The sequence below is a fragment of the Lytechinus variegatus genome, chromosome 6, assembly GCF_018143015.1.
Source record: "Lytechinus variegatus isolate NC3 chromosome 6, Lvar_3.0, whole genome shotgun sequence".
Classification (NCBI taxonomy): domain Eukaryota; kingdom Metazoa; phylum Echinodermata; class Echinoidea; order Temnopleuroida; family Toxopneustidae; genus Lytechinus; species Lytechinus variegatus.
In genome coordinates this window covers 3,648,502-3,676,396 of record NC_054745.1, presented here as the reverse complement: position 1 = coordinate 3,676,396, position 27,895 = coordinate 3,648,502, and the positions used below count along the sequence as shown (strand labels likewise).

The 27,895-nt window shown below is 37.2% G+C and overlaps 1 protein-coding gene across 1 annotated transcript in view; it reads right to left on the bottom strand.

Moving 5' to 3' along the window:
- The window catches only part of LOC121416859 (thrombospondin type-1 domain-containing protein 7A-like), a 49,341-nt gene extending 25,174 nt beyond the window's left edge, over positions 1-24,167 (bottom strand). Inside the window, exons 1-6 of the mRNA XM_041610380.1 lie at positions 23,428-24,167; positions 14,398-14,515; positions 13,771-13,924; positions 12,111-12,237; positions 11,298-11,433; positions 3,364-3,600 (exon numbers count right to left, since the gene is read on the bottom strand). Of these exons, the coding sequence (XP_041466314.1) occupies positions 3,364-3,600; positions 11,298-11,433; positions 12,111-12,237; positions 13,771-13,924; positions 14,398-14,515; positions 23,428-24,021 (1,366 nt within the window). The 5' untranslated portion in view covers positions 24,022-24,167. The remainder of the gene's footprint in view (positions 1-3,363; positions 3,601-11,297; positions 11,434-12,110; positions 12,238-13,770; positions 13,925-14,397; positions 14,516-23,427) is intronic.
- Positions 24,168-27,895: the final 3,728 nt, after the last annotated feature.

Here is a 27,895-nt window from a genome sequence, read left to right as displayed (position 1 = left end):
AAAATAGCGTGGATAACCATGGTAACAGGGGTCAATTTGGCACACTGTGACAAAAGCGCGCATCAGCATTGGACATTTTTTATACATGCTCCTGATAAGCGTTGCATTAAGCGCAATTTATACAGGAAATCTGCATAAACCATGGATTCAACCGTGGGTTCTTAAAGCCACCTTTGTGAATTCGGGCCTTTATGATTAGCAATTACAGAACTCTGAAACAGCACATTCTACTGTCGTTTCTAACTTGATAATGATCACATGATTTTAAGTACATATTCCAGATATTAGAAAAAAAAAGAAACCCCTACAATATCGGTGAAAAGTTTACGAGACATACAGTTAGTGACCCCCACCAGGAAATGAACATATTTAAAATGTTCAAGTTCTGCCATGTTTTAGATTCAATTGTGAAGTCTGATGATAACATATTACACTGATTAAAGTTTGTTTCTCTGGGCTCACTGAACATTGCAGTGTTGTGGTCTACATTCAACACTCGGCATGAAGGAGTGCATTTTGTGGTAGGGCTCACTAACCTTTGAGCACAACTGTTCAAATATGGCATCTGTATCCAAATGCGTTAAAAAATATAAAGTAAAAAGTAAGCACAACAAACTGCTCCTGGGTGGAAGAAAAGGTGCTTTTAGGACAAAGTAAAATAGTTAGAGACAATAGAGAGATGAGATAAATTACAGTTAGGTTATGGAGATTCCATCTGACACTTCCAAGGACAGATTTGCGATTGATACGATCAACTACAACTATGGAAAGCAAGCAATGTCAATATCTAAAACACATGTTTGTTCAAAATATTTTTTTTTAGATATGATGTATATTCAGACATCCATCTTTTTCTTGACAATTATGTGACTGTGCTTCTCTTTGCTCACAAGGTACATTGTGCAAATTTTCCGAAGAAAAAAATTATGACATTGATGGATTTCCATATAGTTTATAGATTGATTGGATCAATCGTAGCTCTTTGTAAGACAGGGCCCTAGTCCAACACGAGTCTCATGATTGGATGAATTGTTTGATTATGAACCAAACTTAAAGTAAATGAGTACACTGTAGACACAGTGATAAAGTAGACCTACATATTGCGAGTTCCAGTTTCAAAGACATCATGGGAAACAGGCCTGTGGAATTCTCTTTGGAAACCATGATCAGCAATGATCAGACATCAATAGCAACCTAATGATGTACTTGTATTATGGTGCTCTTTGACAGACAACCAAGTATTGAATGCTAGATATTCTTGTATAGTTATTTTTCTCCCTTCCTGTAATATGCTCTTCAGTGCCTTGAGCATCTAACTATTAAGATGGAAAGCATGTTATACTAATTCTATGTATTATTATAATTTTATTATTGAAAAGCAGTAGGCCTATCATGCAAAGTGTAGCTGAGACCAAATGGTAATCAATTAGACTAAATTGATAGAAGACCACATGGCCCGTATTCGATTAAACAAAGGCCACGGTCTAACACTGTGCCAAAATTATAGGAAGCCATAAATGTCAAGTTTGTTCACCTGGTATGTTTGTTACGTTCGTTGCGGCCTTTCATTATGCTAAAATGAAGAGGAAAACTAATTATTATTCCCAAAGAGTTATGAATGATCTGAGTAACAGATGAACCTGTTTAAAATTGGCGTCACGTTTGGCTTTCCATAGTTAGAACACAACTTTAGACCAGAGCTTACGTACATCCCAAGTTCAAACTACGGGCCAACGGGTTTAGACCATTTTGTATAAGATATTCTGAAAAAGTAGAACACTGCCTAGACAACAAGTGACTCTGATCCAAATCATTTGATTCAATTGAATTAAACATGCACATAATGCAAGGATAGGGGAAGGAGGGGGAGGGGGGGGGTTATTAGTATCAGGATATACCAATGATGTAGGGGTGTAAAATAAAGCACTGAGTCATTGGGGAGTACAACATGAGGATATTGTCAAAAAACATCCTGCCATAATTGTTTCCCTCTTGGGATGATCGCCCGCGATAATGAACTTTTCTTGCAAATCCATGTCACAGTGTCCTTAATGTGATAATTAGATCATGTAGTCATTTGGGAGGAAAGTAATGTGGAGGAAAGAACTAGGCACTGAAGAGGATAGGGGTTTGGTTGGGGGTCAATTAGATAAGAGGAGGGGGGTGGGGAGGGGGGTATGCTACAGACATGCACCAAGTCCAGAAGTACCGGTTGCAAAAGCAGGTCTGAGCCCTCTTTTACAAAGAGCTGCGATGTTGATAATTTGACCATGTGCTGATTGAAACTTAGAACTCAGAAAATTATGTAGTTGTAATGTGAAGTAAGGATGGTACACAGACATAGCAACAGACCTGGGAGGCGTTTCATGAAAGGACTTGTCGGACGTTTTATCCGACAAGTCCCATTTAATCCGACAGTTACCATAGGAACAGTGCCTCTCAGCCCAATCAAAATCATGGAAAGATGTCAGATCTGACAACTTGTCGGATGAAAATATTGATGAAATGCTCCCAAGGGTCATTGCATAACCCATTGAAAAGGCTCTTGACCATTAATAAACAATACATTAACAGCATACAGGTACAGTCCGACCTCTCTTATCCGGCCTCCCCTTATCCGGATCTCTCTATTATCCGGACGCACACTTGCAGAGATTTTTTTTTTTTAATCTTGTTCCGGTACGTTAGGAAATGAGATTTCAATCTAAACTCAATCCTATACGTAAACTCTCTTTGATCAAATATATTTCCAACATTCACCCTACACCAAACAGATTTTTCATGAAAATATCTCACCCAAATCACCAAAAGAACTTTAGGAATGATAATTTCCAGTAAATCAGGGTGCAGCACAAACATTTCATCACGTTTCTCTTTTTGCTTCGCGGGAAAAACAACACATGTCTTGCTAGCTAACTTTAGGCCTCAATACGGACAGCGCCATCTATCATGTTTGAGCCTACAGTCAGTGTAACAATGGCTGACATTGCGAAGCTGCGATACCCGTCGCGATGATCTAATTTTAAAACTTGGTTTCATTGAGTCATTCTCTTTCTTTCGAGGTATGCTCGATGTATACCTCAGTCATTTTAGCAGGTAAATTATCCAAGAGTTTTGGCCATCGATCGATTTAATTTCCATAAAAACAATGCCTATAATTTGCACTGACTCTGCAGTGAATATTGTCTTTACCGTACGCCCACTTAGTGTAGCTACTGCCGGTGGCCTGGGGAGGCAGTCGGCAGCGCAGCTGCGTGTATTTAATATTGGGTCTCCCAGATTCGGATAAATCCCTTATCCGGATTGGTGCTGGTCCCAACGTGTCCGGATAAGAGAGGTCGGACTGTATGTTACCCAACTTACCGATATGCCACCATGCACATTCAATGGCTTCGCACGCCCTCAGCTCAACAAGCGGTGGGCACTCCTGGCCGTCAAACAGCGTCTCCACCAGCACTTCTCGGTAGCGCATCTGAACGGCGCCCTCACCGCAACTCTTGGTACAGGATGACCAGTGAGTCCAGTGGCCGACTTCACAGTCCACCGGGCAGTCGAGGTAGCAGGCCCGATTGGCGACGGGTTTGAAGATGCTTGTGGAATCTGGAGAAGCAGAAGGGGAAATAATATAGGTTCATATTTTTAACACATTTCATTGGAAGCTGTTAGTGATGATAGGGTGAGACCACTCTATGAAAATTCTAACCTTGTGCATCAAGAAACAATCTTGATTGACAAGAGTTTTTTCAGATTTACCGATTTCAAGAGAAATGATCGTTACAAGACTTTTTTCAGAACTTAGTCCAAATGCGTATTGATGGAATTTGCTCTACTTTTGTCCTCTTGTGAGAAAGAATAATGAAAGTCCTATCACTCCTCTTCTGGTCATCTTCTTCTTCTACTTTTTTCTTATTTAATTTTCTCCCTCACCCTTCTCTCTTTCCTCTTCTTCTTCTGATCTTTCTTCTTTTCTTGTTCCCTTCTTCACATCCTTTGTCTACTCCTTCATGGTTCCCCCCCTCTCCCCTCTTCTCCTCCTCCTCGGACTCCTCCTCTTCTTCTTATTCTTCTCCTTTTTTTTTTCTTCTTCTTCAATTTCTCCCTTCTTCTCAAACTTCTTCATCTCCGTTATCTTCTTTGTCTTCTCTTTTCTCTTCTTCTTCTCCTACTACTTTAACTTCTTCTACTCCTTCCTCTTCCCTTTGGACTCTTCTTCGTCTTCTTTCAATATTTTCTTTTCCCCCCCGCTCACCTTTACCTTTGTATACCAAGAGAAAACTTTATTGATTGTATTCAACAATACATTAAGGTGGAAGTGACATCACATTGAAAATAAACCTTCCACGTTTCCTCTCTGAAAAACAATGAACAGCCATTCCGACTGTTAACCAAATAGTATGTCATAGACCTTGGTCTCGTTCCATGTAACGTTCGTCATAATACACAATCTCTAAATCAAATTTACTATCAGCCAATCAGATTGAGGGATTTTTCGTGACATTCAACTTATAATAATAATAATAGGCATTTATATAGCGCCATCTATCTAGAAATATTCTATTCCGAGGCACGTTGTTATTATTATTATTACCCTGGCTTTAGCTCGAGCTGCCTTTCAGCGCTCATGCATTCAAGGAATTAATCCTGCCGGGTACCCATTCACCTCACATGGGTCGAGTGCAGCACAATGTGGATAAATTTCTTGCTGAAGGAAATTACGCCATGGCTGGGATTCGAACCCACGACCCTCTGTTTCAAAGTCAGAAGACTTATCCACTGGGCCACAACGCTCCACATTTTATTTTATTGCACATATGTTAATATGAGATATTTTATGAAACGGGCCCAAGGACCCGATACCCTTTCATCATTAAACTTAGTGTCATGCCAGGAAATTGTACGAGAAATTTTGTCAATAAGTACCCCTCCCCCTTTTGAGCACACAATATTATCTTGACTGAGAACCAATTTTGACAAAAAAAGCTTGGTCAACCAGCACCCAACATTGAAGTCAAGCCAACTTTGTATTGATAGGCACTGATCTTTCTTTAACGGCCCCTACAGAAATTTAAGCGTGCCGCTTGCTAGTAACTAGCATGCGACTAGCAGGGCGCTCGCTTAATAAGCGAGTGCATGCTAGCGAACAGTCCCTGCTCGTTAAAAGATCGCTTAACTATTACTCTGTACGCATATTACACGCTTATTAAGCTAGCCGCACGCTAGTTACTAGCATGCCGCAAGCTTGCGCAAGCTAGTCGCACGCTTGCCGCAAGCTTGAAAATTTCTGTGGGGGGATTTCTTTAAAGGATGGGTGGGTGGCTTTATATTCAAGTATGTTTAGCAATCTTTGAAGGCTAGAATTCAGAAAAACTACACTTGTGTCTGTGTGTTTGTTTATATTATTATTATTATCTTTCATAAATTGCTGTAATTTTGTAATGGAACTAAGTTAGGGGCTTACCTTTTGCAAAAGCTTACATGTACCTTTGTTTTTCGGCAAGACTCTCCGTTTTACTTTTAAATACAATTGTCATCTGAGGTAATTTATCAAATTGTGTTCCTAAAATCTACGATTATGTTTATATATATATATTATATCATGTCTTGTAGTATTTTCAACCTTGTTACGTTATGTTTATCATATTACACTGTATGTACAATTGTGAAACGGAAATCGATAAATCAAATCAAATATTAATATTAATATTTCTAAGACATGAAGGTGCAAAGGAGGAGTTGGAACATTTATCTTAGACTAGAATTAAAAAAAAAAAGAAAAAATGAATCACAAATCAACCACCACTACACAGAATGGAGAACAGAAAGTTGTTTAAAATAAACAAAACATAGACAAGTTAAAGTATTTTTCCTGAATTCTAGCCTAAAAAGACTGTCCACCACATCCTTGATTAAATACCTAAGTAGTAGTTAAAAATAAACAAAAGATAGACACTACTTAAGTATATTTTTCCTGAAAACAGTACAAACCTTCCTCCAGGAAATAAGCTATAACACCATAGTATATACTATAACCTTATATTATTTCCTTTTGATAATGTGTTGGCATGGCAACTGGCAATTACACTGTTTTTTGAGCAAACAATATTAATCCAATTGTTAAGGTTCTTGAAAAATGTCCCACCCCCCAAAAAATAATGAAATTAAACAATAATAATCAATAAAAAAATAAAGTAAATAGAAATAGGAATAACGAAATAAATAATAAAACAAACTAAAATGAAATAAAATAAAATCAAGGTGCATAGAAAAATAAGTCATTTTTTTTAAGCTTCAACAAACTGAAAAAAAAGAGGAAAGTAATGAAAAGTAAGAAGAAAATGGAGTAGTCTGTAAATGAAAAGAATGGACCAAAAATAAAAAGAAGAAAAGATGATGATGAAGAAGAAGATGAAGGAGAAGGAGAAAAAAGAAATGGGAGGATTACAAAAAAGAAGTAATAACATACATACAGTACATACAAAGAAGAATAACAATAATAATGATAATAACAACAATAATAATAATGTTACTACAAATAATACTAATAAACCAATAATGATGATAATCAATAACAATAACAACAGCAGCAATCTTCTCTTTATCCTTTCTAATGCAAACACAGTCTAATCCCTCTAAAGATATTTAAGCCTTAAGGCAAATATGGGTGTCTAGATGGTCATAATAGTCCCATTACTGACACCTACTTTAAGATTATTTGATTAATAGGAGGATATCACAGATGAGTGTGGATAGAAGCAGTAATACAAATTGATACATCCTCGTCATTTCCTCTACCCATTAAAGCCTACCTTATCTCATTTTGACAAATTAGAGGTTTGACCAGCAGGGTGCATTCACACTAGCTCAAGATAGCAATTAGATTGCAAAAAAATGAGAGCTTATCTCATTTTGACAAATTAGAGGTTTGACCAGCAGGGAGCGTTCGCACTAGCTCAAGATAGCAATTAGATTGGAAAAAAAATGGAAATGAACCATGCCTCATCTCATTTTGATAAATCACAGGTTTGACTAGCAGGGTGCGTTCACACTTGTTCAAGAAGGCAATTTGATTGCAAGGAGTGCGCATACGAATATATAAGGATAAGCTAAGTCCATTGTTGATACCTCAAGTAAATCAAGAAACTTAAAAGATCTTTTTTATAGTCCAATATAAAAGATTCTAGTCATCTTTTACATCATTTTGGGCACCATTACGAGTAGGTGGAATTTCAGGACATAGTTTAAACACAAGAGAGGCTAATGTTAAAGCAACAATTTTCCCATTTTTAATCAATAAAAAGCAGAGATGTTTTGATACTCAATTGGGAATGAAGAATCACCAGAAATATTTCAGAAATTCATGGAGGAATATATGATATTAAGTACAACTTAAGAAAGGTATCAATTGATGTCGAAATCAACTGCATTTAACGCAATCTAATTTAAACGTGAATTTGACAATTGGTAATTCGGTGAGACGACAATTGCTCCATGCTTTATTTCTTCTAAGATGTAAGGTTAGGGTTATAGGGTTACAAAAGAGTCTATGTTAGGTTTAGGATAGGGTACAGTGTTAGATCCAGGGATGAAGTGGGTCATCCAATCAGCGTGTGGAATTTACAGTGGAGGAATACTCGCTGGAGAAATAGTCGTCACAGGAAATGTCTTGGAACAAGTAACCGGGGGGGGGGGGGGGGGTTCACAAACATTTAAATACGACTTAAGTTGCACTTAAATGCCGAGGCGTACATGATATTCAACGTGCAATCTCATTGATAGATACACATTAGCGCACGTCCTCATGACACAATCGCACTCAGTATTTAAGTGCGACTCTAAGTCGTACTTAAATCTTTGTGAAACACCCCCACAGATGGTTGCTTTTACCTCAACATAGCGATTTGATTGTAAAAAATTGGGAATGGAGAAATGAGGGAAATTGCAAGGAGGGATATCTACAGATATAATTATAGGCAGACAGAACTGAATTCAATTTGTCTAGCTTCCAGTCTAGCAACTTTATCTGTCAAGTGGAAATAAATGAACATTAATACACCTCATTAGCAGTATTAATTACAGTCCTTGCATAATCAATCACAACATGTACCATTCTGATTCAATATGACAGCATAAGTGCTATTAATAACCAACGGTAATGTTTGCTAAACCAATCAATCGTTTGATCACCACATTGTAAAGTTTTTATTATATGGAGGGACATATAGACATGATTATATCCAAGAGAAGCACAGAAATCTGAAACCTTAAAATGAAAAGTGAATGACAAGTAAAATTAGATTACATTTCTAAAGAATTGATTGTGTTTGAAATAGTTCTAAAATGTGCAAAATTAGGGCAATTCCACAAAATGATCGACCTTTATGCACAGTATCCGACCCCCATTTTTCTCAAGGTTTACTTCGCTTTATAAACTCACCAAGTCATGGTCCTTTGAGAACATTACAGACTGTCAAAAGAACCAGAAATCCGAGACAGACAATTTCATGAAGGTCGGACGTGCATATCTTATGAAATTGCCCAGTATTCACAACAAATAAAATGTTTCTAGTTTAAAAGGAGGTGGTTGGAGAAACAAGAAAAAGGTCATCAATCCAGTAAAGCAAGGAGACTGGGTTCCTTGACACTAGCTCCTGTTGCAGTTGCTTGTAGCGCACCCATCAAGGCAAACATAAAGTTAGCCCACAAATTTAATCCTAACCTTAATCCTAATCTTCCCTGGTCCACCTGTACCTGGGAGGCGAAAAGCAACTGAACCACTATTATGCTTTTCACACTGCACTTTTTTCCCTTAACCCCGAGAAATTAGTGGGGCTAAGGGGGGGGGGGGCCTTAGCCCAACCAATTTCCTGGGGCTAAGCTTTGTCCATTTCGTTTTCACACTACATTTTAGCAAAGTGGGCTAGCACGGTAAATAGTAAGGTACTATCTGGATCTGCAAAAAAGCAGGGTTAGCCGGCTTATTGTGGTGCTAGCACCACAATTGCGGTGCTAAGAGACGCAGTGTGAAACGAAACTGGGCTAGGGAAAAGCGGGGCTAAGCAATAGCCAATCACAGAAGTCAAAATTGCACGTTAATCACGCTCTGTATGGTGAAATCATCAATATTCATAAGCTGTGGGATAGTCCGGGGTTAACGCCTTAACCCCCGCTAAGCAGATAGTATGGGGTTAAGGATAGTCCGGGGTTAAGGATAGTCCGGGGTTAAGGATAGTCCGGGGTTAAGGATAGTATGGGGTTAAGGAAATGCAATGTGAAAAGCATATATGAGCTGCAGGTCATTCCTCTTGATATAACTGATGGGGAGGGGGGGAGGGGAGAGGGTACAGGTAGACCCCTTCACCGGTGTTTCCCCTACTCTTGTGGGCGCGTTGTGGTCTAGTGGTTCTGACTCTTTTCTTTTAGAGGGTCGTGGGTTCGGATCGTAGCCATGGCATGTTTTCCTTTCTTTATCCAGGGGGAAGGGGCAGTCAAATATATTGCTGTACACATGCCTGACCAAAAACGTGTTGAAAGGGGTGTTTTTTCAGTTTTAGACGCGGGCCGCACATGCACTCATTAAGGGCATCACACCACAGATTTTCACAAAAAAGGTCGCTTTGAAAGACTGGTCTGTGGTTAATCACGGGGTCAAAAGTATTTAGGGTATGTTTTTTTCCAAAGCTTTTTTCTCCTTATTTGCGGCAACTTGTTTAGGGGCCAAAATGAGTAAATGTTACCCATTCCAAATTTCCCATTAAAAGGCGGTTTCAAACCGCCTAGATCACAAGAATCCCCGTTAAATTACGAGAACTTTTTAAGGCTAAAAAATACCCGTTAATAATTCCTGCATTCACACCGCCCTGAAACACATCCTTCGGAATAAGTTCCCGAAGTCATGAGCATGCGCAGTATGGTCTGATAAGCAGGCAAGGCACGAGATTCAAAATCACTAGCCCAGCAGCTACCCACGCCGCCGCGCCCAACGACACGCTGGGCTAAAAGTTCCCGTAATTTGCTTTCACATTGCCAAAATACCTGCGACCTTGGAAAAATCCCACGAAAGTTTTCGTAATTTCGCCAAGTACCTACTATTTAGCGGGTATTTTCTTTCGGGGAAATTACGCGTAGTTTGCTTTCACATTACCAAAATACCTGGTATTTTCTGATCGGGGTAAATTTCCCGATCAGAGAATACCTGGAACTGGCGAACTTCCAGGCGGTCTGAAACCACCTAAAGAGATGAGAATATACATGTATCTTTTATCAGGGATTTGAGTGGTCACAAATAAAAAAATCTGAAAAAACCTTGAAAAGTGTTGAAAAAGTTTGAAATAGAAAGAGCTCCCATACTTTTTGTACAGAGGAAAGCCCAAAATAAGCTGAAATTAAGCTGAAAATCAAAACAAAAAAATCTGAAATCAGATAACAATCTGAACTCTCACACCCCTGTTTTATACAACTCATACAAAGATTCTTGTAATTGATTGGTTGAAAGCCATTCAATATTTGATCCATTTTGTGCTGCAGGCAAATTTTATTTTCTATTGCACGGCGACTGTGCTCTTTTTATTTTCCATCGAGGGTTGAGGTTTCTCCTTCAGTGTGTACCACTGAGCATGGGTGTATACGTACATTTTGTATGCGCGCATCGAAGTAAGCGCATCAACAAGGCTGACTGTGCGCGCGCGATCAGATTCATGTAGAATTAAAGTGCATCACAAAAGAACATTAACAAGTAAATGCTTTCATAAAGTGGGAAAACAAAAATATTTTCAGGTAAAATGAATTGTCAAAGGCAAAATATGTCTAATTCCATCTGCTTTTGTTGATTTTTTTCTTATCTATTGTCAAATTACAAAATCTAGAAAATTTGTTGTTTAAACCAAATGATGCATGCCTACATTCGTCCATTATGCGACCTATCCACTCTCGTTGAGGCTGTGTTCACCCCATTGCAATCAGCCTAACGGCTTCATGCAATGGATTGAACAGAGCCTCAACTCGCGTGAGGATAGACCGCCTAACTAACTCATGTGCATGCATCATTTGTATAACATGTTATGGATATGTAATGGTCAAGTTGTTCAGACTCTCCCCTTCAGGTTGCGGATTCAAATCTTCCTCCAGTTAGAAATTTATTCATGTCGTCTTGCACTCAACCCAGGTGAGATGAATGGGTAACCAATAGAATTTATTTCTTGGATGCTTCAACATCTTTGTAGTGTAACTGGAGACTGTGCTATATACATGCATACGGCCCATTATTTACTTTCTAACGATTATACGTTTGTGCTCCTTACCAGAATTGAAGCAGAATTCATCAGCTACTGGTGTCAGTACATTGCTCCCGCTATCAATGCAGAAGACTTGCCTAGTCTCGATACCAGCCCCACATGTGGCACTAGAGTTATGGGTTACTCTGCACTGCTGCCAGTCCTGAAATAGAAGAGAATGAAATAAAGTTTTGAATAATATTTGGATATACTCAACTGCACATTACAATACATAACAGAAAAACAATTATTAACAGGATACACAAAAATTTTAGAAGTAAATTTAAGTTCGCTAAATTAATTGAAGAAAAATAAGTAAAGTTATAAATTGATGCAAAGGTTCGAAGTTCTAGCCCTGGTCACGTCTTTTGGTGACGTTAAAGGTCTGTCCCAGACGTAAATAATCATATCTGATTGATACACGTCTGACAAAACTCATACACACACACACACTAGTTAGCAATGTTAAATGCCAATTCTTCCTCTGCCAACTCGTCCTCTCATCACCTGGTCTACCTTTATTTAGTCTAATGCCATTCCGTCATTCCATCAACATTTTGTCTATAACCATTTGGTCCAATGATCACTCATCATCATCACTATCATTCATCACGGTGACCGCAATAACTATCTTCATTGTCATCACTATCAACCCCACCACCACTACTATCCCCCTCCTCCTCCTCCCACCCCCACCCCCCCATTTTCTCCTCCTCCTTATCATCATCATCATCATCGGTGTCGTTGTCATCATTCGTCAATACCCTGACCACGATCACCCTCCTCCTCATCAACATCATCATCACCATAGCGACCCTTCGTACCAATGTTATGACCTACCTGGAGATACCATTCGTACTGGGGGCATGTTGTCATGTTTTGAATCAAGCAAGGCTGATGATCCGCCAGAGGGGGGCATGGGAGCCCCCCATTTGAAGCAGCCCTCAGAACCCTACGCGTCCTCATCCTATTCATGGGGGGATAAAAACTTTATATATCCGGGACCCGTCTTACAAAGAGTTACGATTGATCCAATCAAACACAACTACGGAAAGCCAGCAAAGTCAACATATAAAATGCATGTTTGTTCGAAAAAATTCTAGATACATGTATGAATGTATATCTATAAATTCATTGATTTCTTGACAATTTGGTGTGTTCTCCTTTGTTAAAAAAGGACATCTTGCAAATTTCCTGTAGAAAAAAATTATGACACTGATGGATTTCCATAGTTCTGATTGATTGGATCAATCGTAACTCTTTATAAGACGGGGCCCTGACTTGCCATCTCAAAATCAATTCAATATTTTTACAGTGTGAAGAAGAAAAATGATTTCAGATCAGCTAACATTGAAGGCGCGATAGCTCAGACGGTAGAGCGTCAGTTTTGGATTCTGGTTACCCGGGTTTGATTCCTATTTTGTTGTGCTAGTGCCCTTTAGTACTAAAGGCATTAATCCTCATAACCAGGTATCTCTAAGAGGACCTTAAGCTGTTGGTCCTCTGGTTACTTGCTTATAATTCAATTTTCCTTTATAGCAATCAGGCAAAATAATCACAACCACCATAATTTCCTATTTTTAGTCTTGGAAGACCAAATCGATATTTTGTCTATTTACAGAGAACCCTCCCTGGCATGTCAAACATGTGGATGGAATGCTTGAAAAGAATACAATTAGCATAAATGAAACCAGTATCTGTTCAAATATTAAATAATATAATATGGACATCATGTGAAAATGATACCAATACGGAAAGATCTATTACAGTAATGTATTGTCAGCAAAACTGCTGCTATTTTTTCACATTAGCTTCTACAAATAATGACAAAACAATGTGCACATGTATGCACTTCATTGGTAATAGCTTTTCTGTTGCATAAACTACTGGTATATTGGAAGTCAAGATTTAGCTCTAAATATTTCACTTGAAGGCCATTCTCATTACGCTTTCTAAAACTAGTTTACTGGAAACAGATTCAGGAAACCAGTTTGGAAGATCGCTTTGCTAGCGTTCCCACTTGATCACACGAAAGTGCTTTTCTAAACCCCTAATGTAAAGCGCTCTTGTTGCTATGGAAACGCTTTCAGTGGGGGTGACATGTTTTGCGCGAAATTTGAAACTGCAGCATAGGCATTCTACACCTCTCGTATGGAGCAGCGCACTCAAAATATGCGAAGATCGCTTCCCGTAGAACGGTTGTGTCCTCACTTACGCTAAAACCAGTTTAACGAGGCAAAGCGATCTTGAAAACTACATCGCCAGGTGGTTTTCCAGACTGGATTGGAAGATCGCTTCTAAGACCGCTTTGACCATTCTCACTATGCGTTACATTAGTTTCCAATAAACTAGTTTTAGGAACGTAGTGAGAACAGCCTCTTGGTTGAGCAACAGGTATTGTAACCCGAGCTAAATACTCGGAGACCTGCAATTCACAGTATGTACATGTACACATCTAAATAGTATGCATGCCATATAGGCCTTGGATCATAAATCTTACCTGTGACCTCCGACCTCTTGAGAGATGGGGTCATGACAGGTCACAGAGCATTCTTGCCATGCTGACCACAGTGATACGAGGCAATCGCAGGGGACTGTGCAGATCTCCTGTCTGGGTGGCTCAAAGTTCACCGTTTGAAGACTGTTTTCAACTTCTGAAATACAATAAGAAAAAAAAATGGATAGATTCCAGTACTGTAATATCAAGATCGATGAAATGACATATCTAAAAATAGGAAATATGTTCTGTGATTGTACCTTCAGTTCTTCAACAGACTTATCATTTCACACCAGCTTCTTGAAAGAAAAAAAATGTTAGTCTCCAGTTCATGAACCATTGGAAAATTGAAATACATGCATGTTATACATGTATATCATAACATATGGGGCAGCTGCTCTTATAATATGACATCACATTTAAAAACTTAAAATTATAACATCTTCCTACATGTAAATCTTTGATGGATTTTCTTCAAGCCTTCACCAATATTTTTTCTGATATTTAAAAAAAAACTTTTTGTCAACATGAACTCCCCCTTTAACCAATAATTGAGTGAATCCTTTTATGCAGATGAACTTGATGGAAAGGGGAAATAAAGGAAGATGATATTGGAGATGGAACACTCACCTGATTCACCATTCTGTAAGCATCTCTCTCCTTCTACAGTCTCCCCGATGTCATCCACGCAATCAACCTGTCTGTACCTCTGTCCCACTGCACAGGAACTTGGACCAGCGCTCGAAGGCTGGAAATTAAACCAAAAAAGTTATCAATTGGTTAGAAATCAGATCAAACATCAGAGCTTTCAATTTTGACCATAACACTACACACTCAGGCTAATTACATGCAGATAGTGCAATGCGACTTCGAGGCCTATATATATGTATATGTGCAATGCCATAAAATATTTACATGTACGTCCGACCCCCTATATGTGGGACCTTCATGAAATTTTCTGTCTCTGATTTCTTGTTCTTTTGACAGTCTGTAATGTTCTCACTTCAAAGGACCATGACTTGGTCAGTTTATGAAGTGAAGTAAGAGTAGAGAAAAATGGGGGTCGGACGTACAAAAAGGTTGATTATTTTACAGAATTGCCCATATGTGTAATTGGACCAAGTTTGAAGTTGATTACGACCCCAAAACATTATACATAAATTGCCTCCGGCAAAGATCTAAAGGTGTACGGAAGCATAAAAATTCAAACATCAAAACAGGTGGACAAAGAAATCAAATGTATTTTAGTTTTTGTAATTAAAACAAGGATTTACCTTTGATAAGAGTCCCCAGTTGTTCACAGGTTCACTACTAGTACTAGCATGATTCTAAAATCAAACTGTCATGTCCATTAAGCAGACCAAACCTCCTTCAAAAATACATGTAGTTTGCCACAACAAAGGTCATTTCAGATTGTGTTGGTTTAAACCACATAATAGATCACCATCACATCTCACTCAGCTGGTCTGTGTAATGAGTTATACAGTGTATGAGGTAAAGGACATTGAGACTCTCTAATTGGAGAAAGACGAGGATGACAACCCCCCCCCCAAAAAAAAATAGAATGGAATGAAAAATAGAATAGAAGAAACGATAAAATGGAAGGAAAGATAGAAGATAGAAGACTGAAGAAAGAATGGATGGATGGATGGATAGATAGATAAATAGATTTAAAAAAATAAATAAATAAACAAATAAATAAATGAATAAACAAACAAAATAACAAATAAAATGATTAAACAGATAAATAAATAATTAATAATTTACAATCAATCAATTAAATAACGAATTAACCAATTACTGAATTAATCAATATACATGTACAGTACATAACAAATAGAAATAATAGAGTAGTCCTACATGTTCAAGAGAGGCAAATCACTGTAACTTTCATCAATGCCGGAAGAAAAAAATCATGGAATTTTCAAGTTAGATTGAATCATTTGGGGGGAAAATGGTCAACTATTCACCAACAGTAATTATGCCAACTTGAGGGGAGTTTTCAAACACTTTTCAGGATCATTTATTTTTTCACTGAAAGTGAGGTGTTTTCATTACAATCAGTAACTACAACCACATTTTATTCAGAGTATAATTCTAATTTTATATGCGCATATATCGCGTTGTGTAGTGTATGTGCCATAAAGTGTAATTAATGGGCAGGGAACAATCATACTTCTAAATTTTTTACAGGGAAGTTTATTACAACAAAATTCTCTTTCATACAGTACACAATAGACATTTTTCCTTTTCATTACTCTACCTTTTTATACCTTTTTTAATTGAGCCAGGTGTTAAGATCTATTTTATAAAACAAATCCCTGATCAAAAGTGCATGATGATATTTATTTTGGTACATGAGTAATTAAAACATTTCCTCGGGTGATCACCCGCAAGGAACATAACAGTTACCACCTGGAGTAAGGGGTTTGTTTGCTATCATTAGATGATATTACTCTCTGGCTCATTATGAACTTATGTGGAAGGTAGAGTACTGTACATTATAATGCACATTTAAAGATAAATTCCAGTTTTGGTAACGATCTCAAAATGACTTTTTACAGAATCTAATATAATGACCACCCAAGTGTCTGTTTGTATGAATAAAAAATATGTGCCAAAGGATTCTAGAAGAAATTGTGTAATTGCTGAGAAATAAGCAACATAAGCGCAGATTTGGTCACTTCCATCGGGTCTTTATTCCAGCAATAATAATACACTGTCCCACGTGTGCCTATCTGTGTTGGTGATCTTCAGTGTGAATATTTTTCGGCGTAGATTTCAAGATTTCACAAAGTTCAGTTTATGTAACTGTGCCAGATCTAGATCCTCGATGATATACTGACAATTCAGCCTGGTTTTACAGAGTTTCTCATGAAATCAGTGTTTATTGCAACTACTGGCATTTCTCTTTAAAGGGATGGTCCAGCTGAAAGTATGTATAGCTTAATGAGCAGAATTCACTGAGCAAAATGCTGAAAATTTCATCAAAATCGGATTACACATAACAAAGTTATTGAATTTTAAAGTTTGGCAATATTTTGTGAAAACAGTCATCATGAATATTCATTAGGTGGGCTGATGATGTCACATCTCCACTTGTTCTTTTGTATTTTATTTATTATATGAAATTAGGTTTATTCAAATTTTTTCAACCAAGAACTACAAAAATTTGATTGACAACTGATTTAGTGCATTAGATATTGTGCTTAAAATTCAAACAGCATTTTCACAGTACAACTATACGCTCATTGAAATTCAATTTTTAAACAGGTCTACCAACTCTGAAGGTGACCGACGCCAAGAAATAGGAACAAACTACTTATAAATTTTCCAGAAATAGGAACAGTATTCTTAAATATTATAGGCCCTACATATTTTTTTCCACAGAAACACACAGATTAAATTGGCCTTCTTTCCCCTAAAAAGGGAATATTTCCTATTCCTAAAAGGAACACTCGGTTGAAAAGAGTGATATCAGATAATTATCAGTGTCTTCCAAGAGGAAAGCGATGCATTGCTTGCTGTTTCACCCAGCATGGAATGACCAACCTACTCAATCATTTACATTTTGCCCCCAAAATAGCATTTTATTTTGATAAATTTTCCCTTTTTACAAATTTGAAGAGGATATCAATAGCATGGACCCATGGAGAATAGCAAAGAAGAAGTATGAAAAATAGTTTCTGTCTCTTTTGGGTCACCCAACCCCTTTTAGCCCATGATAAGAAAGACATTTAGAATTTTTTTTATTCATATATTAATATTAATATTTTAAATACATGTATATTTTTTAAAACTTTCCAACAAATGACAGCATCTCTAAAAAAACAGCAAGGTCAGAGGTTGAAACAGTACAAATCCAGATTGGCTCTGAATTTTCCCCGGAGCCAAACACTGGAGTTATATTCAATCATAAGGATTTAAAACTATTAAGTCTAAAAAAAAAAGGAATTCAAAGCTTTATAAATTGAAAAAAAAATCAACTTAAGGTTAAAAATCCTGTGTTTGACAGGTAACTATATACCTGTCCTGAATCAAAAGACATTGTTAAAATCAAATTAAAAAAAATCAAAATCAGCAATGATTAAACAATTTATTACCATGAGTATTATTTGTCATTCTCTGAAAAAGTGTTACAAAGCATACAAGTCTATCTAAAACCAATGCAAAATAGACTTTAGCTCTCTCAAACAGCAACGGTTCTTCATTAAAAATCTTGCTTTTCTTAATTGGATTTTGGGCTAATTATTGCCACCCTCCTTTCCTTTTCATCCCCCATTTAGACACTTGGTCAATTAAGTCATCAAGAGAGATGTTTAATGTGTCAAACGCTGTCTGTATCTTGAGGCTACCAGACAACATATCAAGATAACGCTGTATCCTCGTACCCATTCACACAACAAATATTCGCATACATTCGTAATTCCAAAGCTTCGTTATTCCGAAGGTTGGGATATTCCAAAGGTTCGTTATTCCGAAGGTTCGTATTTCCGAAGATTCGAAATTCCGAAGGTTCGTTAGTCCGAATACGAAGTGAGGTTCGTAATTCCGAAGGCTCGTTAGTCCGAAAACGAAATGATTAACGAACCTTATTACGTTTTCGGACTAACAAACCTTCGGAACAATGAACCTTATTTCGTTTTCGGATTATTAATGAACCTTCGGAATAACGAACCTTATTTCGTTTTTGGATTAACGAACCTTCGGAACATCGAATCTTTATCGAACCATGGGAATAACGAACCTTCGAAATAACGCCACAAATGTTTGGATTAACGAATCCTTTTACGTTTTCGGATTAACGAACATCGAGGTACATGTATAGGCAATTTACGTGTTTCGGAATTACGAACCTTCGGAATAAAGAACCTACGGAATTAAGAAGTGTAACCACAAATATTATAGCTGTAGCTACACTTACAGATGCATAAATATACAACATTGTATTAACGTTAATACCAACCACAACAAAAACTCTAAATTGCATAATTTTCATCATTTCAACCAGCGCTGGTTAGAATATGTCTGGGTGTGTGACCCTACACAGTAAATTAAAAATAAAAATAGCACATTTCATATAAGCCTGTTACTCTAACAAGTTGTTTAAACTTAGTTCTATAATTGTTCAAACTTTAAACAACTTGTTGTTAGAATGACTGGCTTAAACAATGTGCTATTTTTATTTAATAAAACAAACACAAATTTTAAACGACTTGTTTAAAAAGTTTATACAGTTGTTAAAAAAGTTTAAACAATATTTGTTAGAGTGACCGGCTTAACAACATGCTTAACAATTTAAGCAGCGTGTTTACAGTGTATGGATGTATGAATAGTCCCCTTCCCCAAAAATGGTGATTGTTATATGAAATCTATTGTATAATATGACTTGACATAAAACAAAAGCCATCAACATCAAGGCCAAAAATCAACTCTGTCAACAAAACTGCAAATTAAACTTTTTTTTGGGGGGGGGGTATAATGTGCAGTTTAGGGAAAGGGAAATTTCATACATAGAGAAATTTCGCCCTGAAATTATTAAAAGAGTCCTGGAAAATGGAAAAAAGCCCCAGAAAATACTAATTCAGTGTAATATTAAAGTTTATCGGTAGCAGATTTTTGGAGTAGATGGTAAAAAATAGTATTCATAGTTATAAATAATTCTTTGCCTGGTGCAGTTTAATACATTCCTTTGAGTGTGAAATGACCCGGAGTGCACGTAATAAAGCGAGGTGAGAAACTACATGTACAAGTAGGTCATAATAAAAGTTTAACAAGGAAATGAGTCATTCACTCACTAGAGGGTATCATTCATTAGCGCGGATTACATTTCATAATTGGGACCACCTTCCCTCATAGAAAGAAGCTCTCTTCCCCCTCATCCAATTAAATGATCAATAGGATTAGATGAAGGATCAGAAGGATCATTAGTGATCCTGGGAGTGGATTGGGCTCTCACCTTGAATTATTACACATGGGCCTATTGCATTTAACATTTTTGGTAACTACCATGGCAACAATGCTCTTGAACAGCCAATCAGAATCGAGGACTCCATTAAAGATGCCATATTGGATGGCAAAGTTACCATAATATTAACAGTCTCATGCAATGGGTCCCTGGGAGGGTAGCATAACATGAACAAGTTATGATTCTTATTTATTTGATATTATTGTGTGTAACTCTCTTGGATTGCATGTACACTTTGGTAAAAAAAATAGTAATAAGTAATTTGACAATTGGATGTCTGTGTTTTATGTAGGGGCATTAGGGCCTGAGGATAATACAAAGAGGCAAAATATTAATTTACAACTATCTTTTGTAGCTTTACTGCCTCTACAGGAAGAATGGGAGAAAAAGGGAAAGAGAAGGATGGGGGGAGCAAGGGGGAGAGGTAAGGGAAATATGGAGAAAGATATTGAGTATGTGAAGATAATTATGGTAGGGAGAAGTGGGGGATGGGAGATGAGGGAGGGGAGACGGAGGGGTGAGGAGGGGTAGGAGAGAGAACGGGAGAGAGGGGAGCTGCAGATCAGGTAGGGGAATTAGGGGAACGGAGGGAGAGATAGGGAGGGAGATGTAAGTGTGAGGGGGGAGGAGGGAAGGAAGAGGAGGGGGGGAGGTGGGGGAGGGGTTAGAGAGAGAAATTTGTTAGTATGTTAATCATAACTTGGAGGGAAAAGGAGAGAAAAGGAAAGATGGGAGATGGACAGGGGGGGGGGGGGCAAGGGGAGATATGGAGAGATAGGAGAGGGAGGGGAGATTGGATGGGGGGATACAGAGGGCTGGTACAGACTAAATAAGATAACAGTATCCCAAGGCTTTATCTGACTGGAATGCAGATGGATCGATCTAGTAATGATGAACAGACAGCTTGTCAAACAATGAATACATCATGTACATATTACATTTTAGAACGACTGTATGTACATGTTTTCATGTACTGAACGACTATGCTATACACTCTACTCCACATGTATGTAAAGGATTGTCTAACTTTTTGAAGGAGATTTTTAAAACAATCTGTGAATATGCAAATATGGTATGACTTACAAAATTAAAACATTGAAAATGCCATGGGGTAAGGAAATTATAGAAACAAACGTTTTCTATAAATTCAACATCATATTTGATTTTTTTTTCAACTGTTATTATCTTTGTATTCATTGCTACATATTTTGTATTTAAAACGTTTTTTGTGAAATTCAGACTTTGATTGATATTTTCTGATAAACCAAAGTCACTTTGAGTCTCAGCCATTGGTCACTAGTTAGACTTGGGTTTAATGTCCTCTGTCAGCTAAAACAGAGATTTTGTAAGCAACCGTCCTTTCAAACATTGACCAAGCTCAAACTTGGCACAGCTTAAGATGATATTAATCCTTTAATTCTCTGAAGTTTAATTTTAAACATCTGACAGGTCCTTCCCTATGAGTAATTAATGGCCATTTGTAAGAAAGATTTTTTTAACCGCTAGACTCTCATGCCAAAAACAACACTTCACACTCTAAAACTCTGTTTACTTTTGGGGTATATAATAATACTAGGCATTCATATAGCGCCATCTATCTAGAAATATTCTATTCCGAGGCGCACAAGAAAAGAAAGAATGAGAAAGTTTGGATGAGTGTCAAAGTGCCAATAACTAATAATGTTAGAAAAGATAAGATTTCAGTTTGGATTTGAAGGTCTCCAGTGATTGTATAATTCTTAAATTTAACGGCAAATTATTCCAGAGAGAAGGTGCTGAGGCAGAGAAAGCTCGTGCACCATATGCTACACGTGTCTTGGGAGTCTTAAGAAGTTGCTGGTGTGACGAAATCAGGCTTCTAGCTGGTGCATAAGGCTGGTGCATAAGATATAATGTCTATTTCAGGAAAAGAAAAAATGTTCAGGGCGACTGTTCAAAAGGAAAAAGAGTTCTATTTTGTTGCTGATCTGTCAAAATAATAGCTAATTTAGCTATTTAATACCTTTCCCTGCACCAATTCTAGAAAAGATAAGGTCCTTGGTTAACTGCCATTTGTCCTAATTTGTATCATAAAAAGAAATCTTTGAATCAAGGAAAATCCCAAACTTTATGGAAAATATGTACTTGCAATCATTTATAAGGTAAATATGTTAATACCAAATGGGTTTCCACTTGTATTGGATTTGAGATTTAATGAACACCTTATTTAAATCTAAATGAAAGGGACATAGCCATCCCATGAATCAATTTATAAAAATATACCTTACAAAGTAGAAGTTGATTTAGGGCTAGATAATTAAGGTCCTAAAATGGAAGTTGCTATTTCTATTTTTCATAATTTTTTTGTCATGTAATAGTGGAAGAATAATCTTGATAAATAGTTTGATCCTGTTTTGGATTCTTTAAAAGTCATGTGATGACATACAGGGGATAGTCAAATGGAGCATCAGATAGCTTCCTCTTTATACTAGCGGGGGCCGGGGGGGGGGGGGGTATTCAAATTATTTAAGTTGATATAATATCCTTGAAGAAAGATGGGATATTTAGCCATCAAATTATGAGCATATCACATTTTTTTTATTATTCAGCAAATTCTTATTTCTTAGACTGAAATTACACATAAACATTGGTTTAAGACAAATCATATTCATTTTAAGCAAGAGATAACAGAGTTCAAAATACTGTACATTCAAAGTAAATCAATCAAAGTAAATTTTTATTTTCTCCCAACACAAATTAAAAAACTCAACTTTTCAGAACACAGTACATGTGTATAATGTGCATGGACAAAAGCAATTTAAGCATCCAGATCTGTTTGGCAATTATTCGGTATTTAAATCTGGTATCAAGCTATTGAATAATAAAGTACAAAATAAGCCAAGAAGACGGTGATATGAATTATATCTTTGGGCTAATAATCGAAATTATCGAAAAAATGAGTAATCTACACTGTTGATAGCAGTACTTACTCTAATTATGAAGATGGTGGTGGTGAGGATAATGGTAATGATGATGTTGATGATGGTGATGATGATGTTGATGATGGTGATGTTGATGGTGATGATGATGGTGATGATGATGATGATGGTGATGATGATGGTAATGATACTGATGAGTTGATGGTGATGATGATGAATTGATGATAATGATGATGATACTGATGATCAATGATTAAGATGATTATGATGATGGTGGTGATGATAGTGGTATGATGATGATGATATTGATAAAGATGATTATGAATGATGCTTTGGTGGTAGTGGTGGTGATGGATGTGGTGGTGGCGGTGCAGGTGTTCAAGACTGTGTGCTGTGGTTTGTGGTTTTGGTGGTGTTGGTAGTGGTGATTAATGTCTATAATGATGCTCAAGAGGAAAGAGAAAATGGAGAATGATGAAGATGTTGATGGTCATTAAAGATGATGAATATAAAGATGACCAAGATGTTGATATATATGTTTATGAGGATGATGATGATTGAGGACTGATGAGTATCGTTATGATAAAATGTCAATATAAATTTATTTTTGGTGGTGGTGGTGGTGGGGATGATGATGATGATGTCATAATGGTGATGATGATGGTGGTGGTGGTGATGATGATGATGTTGATGACGATGATGATGGTGGTGGTGATGATGTGAATCATGATGATGATGATAATTGATAATTTCGAAAAAAAAATCAATAATCACCTGTCGGCAGCTCGTCCACTCCCCAATCCTCCATTTAAAAACCGGCATCGTCAACTCAACTCGACAATCCGGCAGCTCCTCATCCCGCTCAGTTTGAGACAATTCACCACACTCCTTTCCCCCGAATCTCGGGGCACGAAGCACCGTCCTGGTCCGGTAGCGATTCGCCGGCTTGCACGTTCCACTCCAATCTGACCACACACCCCATGGACCAACAACACAGTTTTCGGGGCAAGGAAGACATTGTCGGTATTTCAACGGTCGAGGAATACCATCACAGAAATAAAACGGCACCTGAGTTCTTATTTCACCGATATAAACACAAAATACATCTCTAGATTGTCCACAGAAATTAGTGTTCTCTTTGCCCCCGCAATCGCCCCACGGGCCAGCCGCCCATTCGAACAGGGTGGTAGCTGCGTTGATCGGTGAAGTACTGGGTATGGCGACAGTCGAATTCCCGACGGAAGAACGAGAGTGGTGAGTTTGTTGTGCGAGGGTAAAATCGATTTTTCCCGGGCCAGCCAAGAAAATCAATGAATAAATAAATGAATTAAACACCGCTTGAAATGTGATTGACGGAAATCTCTCCATCGTTGTTCCTTGATTGACTTCATGAAAGAGCTCAGAGTCAAATGAAAGTTGTGGTCATGTCCATTGGTGTGATTGCTTGGACGAACTTCTGCCCCTCTACTATACTAAACAAGGGAACAGGTGCAGCGGGCTGGCGCATCAGTACGCGATACCGGTACATACACGTCTGCACTGCACTGCGTGCACTATACCCCCCCCCCCCGGCCCCACATCCATACATTTATTACACACGCTCTGAACATTTACCCCCCCCCCTCTCTCTCTTCTTTTCTACTTTTTTTTCTTAGTACATAGTATCAGAATTAGTCATTACTTTCTGGATTTTATTTATTTTAATCATGTCTTTATTGTCTGCACTTGCATGTTACAAATAAAGCTCTAGCTGATTACAGAGTTGTTACCTCCATTGTAAATCTTTGAAATTGTATTAATGCTTTTATCTTTGGAAATGAATGTTGAACTGAATTTTAATGAATTTTCTTTATTCATATAATCATGCCAATACCACTTAATATTCAAAATCTAGTATTAAAAAAACACACAATATACTAATCAAATTGGTGTAATTCTGTATTCAACAGTGTTTTGCATTACTTCAATATTATTGGTAGCTATAATCATTTCTTTTATTATCACTATTGATGTCTTTATTATTACCAATATCATCATCCCCACCACCATCATAAAAACCACCGGCCACCACCACCATCACCATCATCACCATCATCATCATCACCATCATCATCACCATAATCATCATCATCATCATCACCATCACCATCATCATCATCACTGTAATCATCATCACCATCATCATCACCATCATCACCATCATCATCACCATCATCGACATCATCATCACCACCACTATCATCATCAACACCATCATCATCATCACCATCATCATCTTCACTCATCATCATCACCACCATCACCATCATCACTACTTTACATTGCAAATTGCTGTAATAGAATTTAATATGGCCATTTATCACCTAATAATATTCAAACGCTAAGGGGAGGGGGTGGGGCTGGGGAGGGGTATCTCACTACCAAGACTTTAGCTTCTACAGTAAACACAAGGAAAAAAATTAATCACATGTTTGAAGGTTGTTTGAATTCAATTATAATTAGAACACATTAATGCACAAGCTAGAACAAAAATGTTCTCATGTGCACACAAACATATACATGTACATTGTAGAGAGGCTTCAAAGACACATAGGAAAAATAAAAGTTTGCAAAAAGTGGGCATTGGTTAAATGACAAAGAACATAGATGTATATTTCTTTACTCAGTGGCTTAACTCGTTACAGATTACGGTTTTGAGCAACATGCATATATCAACTTCAGAACTACATGATCTTGTATGTGATCAATGTTTCATTTTGAGATAGAATTTGAATTATCAAAAGAGACTAGAACCTTCTGGGCTATTAGACACAAAATTTAGTGATCTATTGTAGGGGCTGGTTTCCATGATTGCTTGCGTCAACTATTATGTGCAATCAAGCCTATAAATCAACATTACGATTGATCGGTTTTAACTATATGATCAATCCGTTTTAACCTGAATGTCACAATATTTGTATCTTAAAACATATGCACCCATCATAGCCTTGCCTTCAGGCCATTAAAAAATCATCGAGAAATAATGTCCAAGACAAATTATAGAGAGGTTGATAAGAAACAAACTGAAGTGAAACTGAAACCTGGGACCAGAAAAAAAATGATTTGTTGGCAAAAATGCAGGAAAATAATCCTGCTCAGTAGATCAATATTTTTCAAAATCATACTTTCTTTTTATACATAGCTCCCTGGGGCCCGTTGCAGAAAGAGTTGCGTTTAAAGGCAAGTCAAAAAATCAAACGCAAGTCCCAAATGCGCGCTGTTGATTGGTTGAAAATCAAGTTGCGCATGATTTTTAGAGTTGCGATTGATTGCAACTCTTTCTGCAACGGGCCCCAGATCTATTTTAATTTGAATACTGAGGGGAATTCAGCCGTAAAGGTCTCCTGCTTACAATATGGAGGTCATTCTTCAACACCATTTGATATTCTTTATGAATTTCATTTGTAAACAAAATTAAAATGTCAAAAAATTGCTGAAAATCAAAGCAGACCCCCGTCTTACAAAGAGTTACCATCGATCCAATCAACCACAACTATGGAAAGCCAACAACATCAATATCTAAAACACATTTATGTTCAAAATATTCTCTGGAAATGATGTATTCTCATACATTAATAGTTTTCTTTAAAATAATAATAATATAGGATATTTATATTGCGCACATATCCACCTTGTAAGGTGCTCAAGGCGCTCCTATATTACCCGGCTAAGCTAGGCGTTCATAGCGCACACAGCTTTTTAAGGAATTACTTCCTACCGGTACCCATTTACCTCACCTGGGTTGAGTGCAGCACACCGTGGATCAGTTTCTTGCTGAAGGAAATTACGCCATGGCTGGGATTCGAACCCACGACCCTCTGTTTCAAAGTCCGAAGACTAATCCACTGGACCACGACGCTCCATATGATGATGAACGGTTTTCAAATGTCCTCTGTGTTTACAGAGGACACAGTGTAAATTTCCTTTGAGGTTGATCGCATCAACCGCAACTCTTTGCAAGATGGGGCCCAGGAAATCGGATTCTTAATTTGGCGGGTGATGGTTAAAGGACAAGTCCACCCCACAAAAACTTGATTTGAATAAAAAGAGAAAAATTCAACAAGCGTAACACTGGCAATTTCATCAAAATTGGATGTAAACTAAGAAAGTTATGGAATTTTAAAGTTTCGCTTATTTTCAACAAAATAGTTATATGAACGAGCCAGTTACATCCAAATGAGAGAGTTGATGACATCACTCACTCACTATTTCTTTTGTATTTTATTATATAAAATAAATATTTTTATTTTCTCGTCATTGTCATGTGAAATGACGTTCCATTCCTCCCTGAACACATGGAATTCCATTATTTTAACATTTTGTGCTTCAGGCAAGGAGGTCCTAATCGTCAAATTTGTAAAAATTGAAATTTTGTATAATTCAAACAATAAAAAACAAAAGAAATAGTGAGTGAGTGACATCATCGACTCTCTCATTTGGATGTAACTGGCTCGTTCATATAACTATTTTGTTGAAAATAAGCGAAAGTTTGAAATGTCATAACTTTCTTATTTTACATCCGATTTTGATGAAATTTTCAGCATTGTGCTTGTCTGATTTTTCTCTATTGATTCAAATCAACATTTTTCTGAGGTGGACTTGACCTTTAAATTTGAATATAAATATAACACAAGGCTTGTGGTATTTTGATTGGTCAGGTTACTGTTACAAGCAATCTACATTTTAAGGCCTGGGCAAAGAAACAACAAATAATCAGAACATACAATTCGTATTATATACAACTCAAAATCAATCCACAACATAATTCGAAAGAAGCGACATAGTAATATACCGTGGCTTCAAATGAAAAGAAAGATCGACCACAAAAATATCGCACCAGATCCACTCTGTAGAGTGCTCAAGGTTTCTTCCAAGAAATTTTCAAGGAAATCAAGAACAGGTGTTTCAGAAGATGAACTGTTTTCAATGTCTTCAAAGATTCTCAATCTGTTATTCTCATCACATAAATGGTTACCATATCCCTAACCATGCTTTAGTAACTTGAGAACACAAAATCTCAAAACCTCACATGATGTACATGTATTCATATCACATTGGATTGCCAATAGTTAATCAGGCTTCTTTTCACAGAGTAAATTAAACATTGGTTAATACATAGACCCTTATAAATGAACTGTTAAATATTGTAATTATTCACTTTGACTCAAGTTAAATTCTTATATTTCCTTTTTTTCTAAGTATG